General features: G+C 37.9%; 1 protein-coding gene across 2 annotated transcripts; it reads right to left on the bottom strand.

Annotated features, from left to right (window-relative positions):
* Positions 1-341: 341 nt before the first annotated feature.
* Positions 342-5,172, bottom strand: LOC131432802 (uncharacterized protein K02A2.6-like). 2 transcript variants are annotated; one of them, XM_058599322.1, is made up of 3 exons: positions 4,021-5,172; positions 756-3,663; positions 342-696 (listed from the first exon to the last, which is right to left on the bottom strand). In XM_058599322.1, the coding sequence occupies exons 2-3, from the start codon at positions 1,802-1,804 to the stop codon at positions 363-365; spliced, it is 1,383 nt and encodes a 460-aa protein (XP_058455305.1). In that variant the 5' UTR covers positions 1,805-3,663; positions 4,021-5,172; the 3' UTR covers positions 342-362. The 2 variants fall into 2 exon arrangements, with proteins under 2 accessions (XP_058455305.1, XP_058455306.1); XM_058599323.1 differs by having other exon boundaries at positions 756-5,172.
* Between the last annotated feature and the right edge of the window lie 2,473 nt (positions 5,173-7,645).

Raw genomic sequence — 7,645 nt, 5'->3', positions numbered from 1 at the left:
CCCGTGTTTCCTGCTGATGTCCAGTTGGTTGTTAGCTCCGTTCGTTTCACCGTTCGAATGTAGAATGAGTTTGATTTCCTCGAACTACTACTTTTATAGCTGACTATCTTAGCTTTTCTATTCTGGTTACCTCAGCAACCGTAGAATATGCACCGCCTGCTATATACGCTATTTGTTTTACTGAATAACGGATGAATGAATATACTCTTGCAGAGACATTTTTTTCCATTTGGATTTCTTTTCTTTGTTCAACAATTATAATAACATTTGCTAATAATATTCATTTCGTTCAGTTTATTATTATCATGATTATTATTATTTTTTTTTCAATACAACCCTACAATACCCTTTGTTCCTACTCTTTATTCAAAAACTGTATATAGAATCATATCCTTAAATCTATTTGGTTTTTTTATAATTCTTCTAGGTCTTGTTGATAAAGTATCATATGTATCTTCTATACTATCCGATATAAGCGTGTGCCAGTCGACATCGTGTTGACTTTCACGCTGTTGAGTATCTTCGGCAACGTCTAATAATGAATTATTCTCCTCTTCGATTTCTTCGCTGATGATTTCTGGTTCTGTTTGCAAGTATGTAAATACTTTTTTAACGTCTTGAATGTTCCGAGAATATTGAACTCCACGATCGCTTCGTATGACGACTTTTGCACCATCCCTAGCAATCACAGTAAACCTGTTTTAATAAAAAAAAATTTAAAACGTGCATTCAATGTATGTGGTTTGTAAGAGTACCTGTCTGCAGAAAAAGTATGATCTGACTTGTGTCTTTTTCGTTGTGCAATCAGCACTCTATCACAAACCGCGATAACGGAGATTTTGGCTCCCCGTTTCTTATCAGCATATTTCTTACTTTCCAGTTTAGAAAGTGCATCCTTCTCTCTTATATTTATTCGGTCTACATTTTCCGGTGTTTTCCACAAGAACGGAAACGTACCCCTGCATTTCCATCCTACAAGCAGCTCAAAGGGCGTTACACCTAGTCGTGATAAAGGCCTCACTTTATTATGCATGTATAAATACTTGTCCAGCGCCGTTCTCCAATTACTTTTATCCAATTTAGATGCCGCCAGAGTTTCTTTTACATCCTTATTATACCTTTCAACGACTCCATTTGACTGTGGACATAAGGGTATAGATTTTCGACTATTTACTCCTCTATCTTCCCAAGTCTTAACAAATTTATCGCTTTGAAATGGCGGACCATTGTCGCTATGAACTGCTAATGGATAGCCCCATACTTCAAATACACGCATGAGAGCTTCATTGGTGGCTTCAGCATCTATTCGGTCCATTTCCACGACATGTAAGTAGCGAGAATACGTATCCACAATTACCAGAAATTCGCCGTTGTCGAAATCTTGATCAGTGAAAAAATCTATCTGTAATATTTCCCATGGCCCTTGTGGTAGAACTCTGCTTGTTAGTGGTAATGGTGCATTTTTCCGAGAAAGCCTCAAACATGTTTCACATTGTTTTACGTGGGTTTCTGCATCTTTGCTAGGTCCAGGCCACCAGAAATGATTTCTTAATATTCTCTTCATGGATGCTGCTCCCATGTGCCCTTGGTGCGCAATTTTGAACGCTTTATTTCGAAGTTGTTGCGGTAAAATTACACGATCGTCCTTGAAAATTAACGATCCTAAAATTCTGAGATTTTTAGCTTGAGACTCGTAACAACGATGCCGTTTTTTCCAAAGACCTGCTTGAAGAGATTGTCGTATTCCTAATTGCTCAGCATCCAACTCTGCTTGCATTTCGATTTCATTCCACGATAGATTCATTATTCCTGCATCAAGTAGAAAAAGCAGATGGCGTTCGGCAGCATCGTCAAATGGTTTTGTAGGTTGCGAATTCAAGGTCAATCTTGATAATGCATCTGCCAGATTCTCATTTCGAGGTATGTGTTTTACTTTAAAATTATACGATTGCAACCTCAGTGCCTAGGCCTCAGCTCGAGAAATTGCTCTTTTTCCGATGCGATGCATACCACCAAATATAAATTCATTTGATTCTGCGTCTGATCTTACGATGAACTCTATACCAATGAGATATGCGGAAAATTTCTCAACTCCCCACACCAATGCTAGAGCTTCTTTTTGTGTATGTGGATATTTCATTTCGGTATCCGAATGTGCTTTCTAAGCGCATGCAATTACTCTAGATTTCGCATTAGAATCAAATTGTACAAGAACGGCTCCCAATCCGTGGGGCGAAGCGTCCACAAAGAGTTCAGTTTTATCGTCTCGATTGTAGTAGCCTAATGTTTGTATTACTTTCCAAGCATTGCTTCTAAATCAAAACGATCTGCTTTAGCTAGTTTCCTGAGATTTAGAGTATTATCTGCGCGCTGGGGTATACATCTTTAAATGAAATTGATTAAACCCAAGAAACTCTTTACTTCAGTCTGATTTTGTGGCTTCCGGAAGGTTTGAATTGCTTGAATTTTATCTTCAGTAATACCCCAACCATCTCCAGATAATCTGAAGCCCAAAAACGATACCTTTTGCTGACCTATGGTGCATTTATCCATATTAATAAGAACGTTGTGGACTTGTAGTCGTGCCAATACCTCTTTAAGACTTTCATCGTGTTCTTCCTTTGTGTTTCCAAAAATAAGCACATCATCTAAATAATTAACAACTCCTTTACATCCTAAAAGGATAGTTGATTGCAAAATCTCCTGAAAGATATCAGGGGCATTGCAAAGGCCAAATGGAAGCCTACAACATCTATACATAGATTCGCCTGAGAAAAAATTTGTCAGATGACGACAGCTCTCATCTAAAACTACGTGAAAGAATGCATTTTTTAAATCGATGGTTGTAAACCACTTGGCTCCATGGAGATCCATCAATATCTCCTCAAATGATGGCATTTTGAATGGCGTTCTGTTAACACATTTATTTGGTCCTCTAAGATCTACGACTAGACGTATACATTACCCTTTCGGTACGGCCAAAAGTGAAGAACAGAATGAACGATCCATATCATCTGTTACAACCTCAATGATTCCCAATTTCAACATTTCATGTAATTTACGCTTCACAAGCTCTCTATATGCCATAGGAATATGAGTATAGACGTTCCTAGCCGGAGGCATATCTTTATCATAATACAAGATCACCGGAGGTACATTAAACTTTGGAAACTCGTTTAATGGCTCGCTGTTAATTGCATTAACTGCTGCGAATTCACAAGGCCAAAATGTATCAATAACTGGTATAGTTAATCCTACGACTAGAACACAATATCACGAGGCTGTGTTGAATCCAAGCAAAGCTCTTCCTTTATCAATCACAAAGAATTTTTCAACATATACGGGTCTATCTGTCGAGATAAAAAGTTCTGCTGAGAATGTGGCAATTACATTGATGTTGGTAGACGCAGCGTAGCTTCTAAGCCGTGTATCCGACGTATAGCTTAGATCTATTAATTTCTTACGTGTGGAGTCTTTACTAAACATTTTCTCGAATTGCTTTTTTGTTACTGTATTGACTTGTGCCCCAGAATCTATAAAGAATACTACACGTGAACCAGCCACACGCCCAACTACGAAAGCATCCTCTTCCGTTAGATAATTCACAGACAAAGAAACGACTTTGTCAACGACTGCTATTTCAGTCTGTGAAGGCGATTTTATCTGAAATGGAGGAGTGAAGGAATGCAACTTTATTTCTCTGATATTATTATTCCTTGAGTCGATATTGAAAAAACCCTATACAGTACACAGGCTATAGAATTAATTTTGCTATGCATTTCTAACAGTAATTGTCTTGCGGCGAAGAAACGATCGCCGAATTAATTTCATCTTGCTTGTAGAAATCTAACATATATTAAGAATAAAATGACTTCGGTTCTGGAAATCAATATCGGCCTAATTTCGTGTTTCTTTTATTCCAATTCAAGCAATAATTCAACAAACTTATTTCTTTTCTTATTATTATTATTATTTGTATATAAATAACTCATAACTTAGAAATCAGTCTATTTCACTTACATCAATGGATTTATATTCATTTGTCTCCTCTTTGTTCTCGATAGCTGCAATTTTCCGAGGAGGTACTTCGTCATCTATTTCACCGCATCGTTTAGTTGCGTCACTTATTTGATTTTGAGAGCTGCTGCAACGAGCAAGATGACCCTGATGCCTACAGATGTGGCAATTTTTTTCTTTACGCGGATATATCTGGAGTATGGTAAATACTTGCACAGCGCCAACAAACATCGCCCTTTGATCCTTGATTGCGGCCTAGACCACGATACATTCCTCTTCCTCAACTTGAATTGTTGAGTCTACCGGTGAAATGTCTTTGAAATTGTCCTCTCTGTCTCACATTAGTGGTAATTGTAGCAATTGAAGACGATCTTTGCGGTTGACGCATCTTTTGAAACTCTTCATCGTTTGCTACCTCGATTTCGTATTCTCGTACAAGGTCGATTAAATCGTTCAACGAACCTTGTCGCACCCAATTTCGATGAGCTAATGTGCGCACACGTTTATCACTAGAACTTTTAATAACCGTGCGTGCCACTGCTTCCATTTCGTCGTCTTCTTTGTCGTAGCTACATAGTTTCGCTGCTGTTGCTACACGTCGAATAAATTGTAAATTTGTTTCTCCAGCCTACTGCACTGTATTTAAGAGCTTACTTCGTTGAGAAAGTGTGTAAGCCCTAGATCCGAAATAGCAATCTAATCGAGCAATTGCATTTGAAAACGGATGAGTTGTTTCATTAAGCATGTCTTCTGCCGACTTCGTTTTTTGGAACAACTCCAACAGCTTTGACCCAGCTTTAATTTTGAATATATCCATTTTGATTCTTTCCTCATTTGCTTGTATCAAATTTAAAGATGCTACCAGAATATTTTTCCAATACTCATAGCCCTTTTTATCGATATCCGATACTCCAACTGACGGAACACATTCGGGGATATGCACTGTGCAGAGTGACATATTATTAACGCTTGCCAAAAGTGTTTCGCCTACATCACCCAACGAAGTCACTGTGTTCAAACAACCAGCTCCACTTTCATTAACTGGAATCGAGCTTGTTTTCGAAACATCATCCTTCTCGTTCCGTAATTGAGTCAATTCCTCTCTCAAAAACGAAATTTCCTTTAATAGCATTTGTTTGGCAATGCTTTTCTTGAATTTCCTGTGAAATAGTCAGAACAATCTTGTGTCAGGCGTATATAAATTTATATATATATATATATATATATATATATATATATATATATATATATATATTGTTGAATGTTCATTCTGTTCCTTCAAATCTCCTTTTTTAAGAATATCAGAACATCTTATCAATGAATTTGCTATGCATTAAACCCAAATATCAATAATTAAACGACGTCTACTCTTTGAATTTTCTAGTTTATCCTCACCGTCTTCCCACCGGAGGCACTTATTATCGTTCTTAACAATTGTACTTCGCCTATTCATCGAAGTATTGTTTGTTATTTTTTTTGCTCACCATCTTCTCATCGGAGGCATTCCATACAATTTCACTAACTCATCTGATATCTAGCTCCCCGTCTTCTCATCGGAGGCATAAAGTATTAAACAGCTTTTGTTTTTCACTTATACTCACCGTTTTTATGATTTAACTTTTGTACCGACTGCGCCATTGTCGTATTCCTCGATATAGTTGCGTGGTTCACTCGGCAACAATGATGAACCGGTCTCCATTTTATAAATCACACCGTCTATTTAAAAATGATATTGGATGAAGTAAATCTCTCCAAAATACCTTTATTTGATTAGCCAGTCCATCAGCATATTTTTTAGAATATCGAAGGAATTAATGAAAACAATTGCTGAATGGAAAGGATTATCTAAGTATTTTTGCAGAGGTTTAACTTCTCACCCGTGGAAGGCTGCAATGTCTTGTAGCTGCTCGTCGATCACACGCGCGCGGTTACTCCTAGCAACGTCGCTGATTCCCGCGCACCGGAAAACTAGATGGCGCGGAATGCGTCGTTGATCCAGTTGCTCTCCCGTGTTTCCTGCTGATGTCCAGTTGGTTGTTAGCTCCGTTCGTTTCACCGTTCGAATGTAGAATGAGTTTGATTTCCTTTTTTTTTTGCATAAATATCTGTTTATTAATCTTATTTTTGTGTATTACATCAACATTTTACAGTATAAGTGTTTTGACCCTTTGGCCTTTCACCTTTGTTGTTCATACGATTCGTTATTATTATTAGGTGTTTTAGTTACTCTTGTTTTACATACTAATGTTTAATCATAATATTTATTTTAATTATTTATAAAATGTCTACCTACTTATAACTATCCCTAACCTAATACGTACAAATTTTGAATTATTTGTATTTCAGAGATTGAGCACCTCTCTTCAAATTTCGTGCAGTATTGTTCGAATTTTTGTTCTAGTATATCCAGTGAGGCAATCTCATGTACTTCACTAGTCCTTGTCCAAGGAAGGTAGATTCAGAATCATCTTTAAGATCTTACTTTGAATGCGTTGAAGCCTAAGTTTGTGTGTTCGTGCACAACCCCGCCAAACAGGGACTGCGTATTCAATTGCGGGGTAGATGATTTGTTTATAGACAGCCATCTGATTCTTCAGGCATAGTTTAGATGTTCTACAAATCAGCGGATACAGAGACCTAATGAGTATGCTGCATTTTTGAACGATTTTGTCAACATGTGACCTGAATATCAGATGTCTGTCAAAGGTGAGTCCTAGATAGATAACTTCATCGGACCATTGAATGACCTCATCACCGAATCGTATTCTGCATTCGTCTGATGGAACAAGTTTTGGAGATCTTGAATGTGGAAACAAGATGACCTGAGTGCTGCATTGATCACAATTTTCCAGCTTGTAAAATATTCCGTTAAAGCGTCCAGACCTGTCTGTAGTCTATTTTTCAGAGCATTAATGACACAACCTTTGTAAAGAATGGCAGTATCATCAGCAAATTGTGACAGAACACCACCACCTGGAAGAGGTGGGAAGTCTGACCTAGGATACTTCTCTGGGGTACACCAGCAGGAATAGTAAATCTTTCTGAAAGTGCATTATTCAGAGAAACCTGGAATGCTCTATCTGCAAGATAATTTTTGATAATTTTAATAAGATACATGGGAAAATTATACCGATGCAGTTTGAACACCAGTCCATCGTGCCACACATTATCGAATGCCTTTTCAATATCCAATATTGCCATGGCAGTCGTTTTGGACACTGATTTGTTTTGCTGGATGACGTTGTTAACCCTTGTGAGCTGGTGGATGGTGGATCTTCCTTTCCGGAACCCAAACTGTTCTTCCAGAAATATATCCTGTTCATCTGCAAAAGCAAGAATTCGCCTTTGTATTGACTTTTCAAACAGCTTGGATAGGGCAGAGAGTAAGCTGATGGGCCGATAGCTCTTGGAAAAGGAAGGATCTTTCCCCGGTTTCAAAACTGGGATAACTTTAGCTAACTTCCACATTGAAGGGAAGTAACCAAGCTCCCAGCACCTGGTAAAAAGTTTAGCTAAGAAGACAAATGAGCGAATACTCAAATGTTTCAGCTCAATGTTGAATGTGTTGTCGAAACCGGGGGCCTTCATATTTTTGGATTTTTTCACAAAAGCCATCAGCTCATTCGCA

This window comes from Malaya genurostris, chromosome 2 (genome assembly GCF_030247185.1).
Source record: "Malaya genurostris strain Urasoe2022 chromosome 2, Malgen_1.1, whole genome shotgun sequence".
Taxonomy (NCBI): domain Eukaryota; kingdom Metazoa; phylum Arthropoda; class Insecta; order Diptera; family Culicidae; genus Malaya; species Malaya genurostris.
The sequence above is the reverse complement of the archived record's forward strand: the minus strand, read 5'-3'. Positions and strand labels throughout refer to the sequence as shown.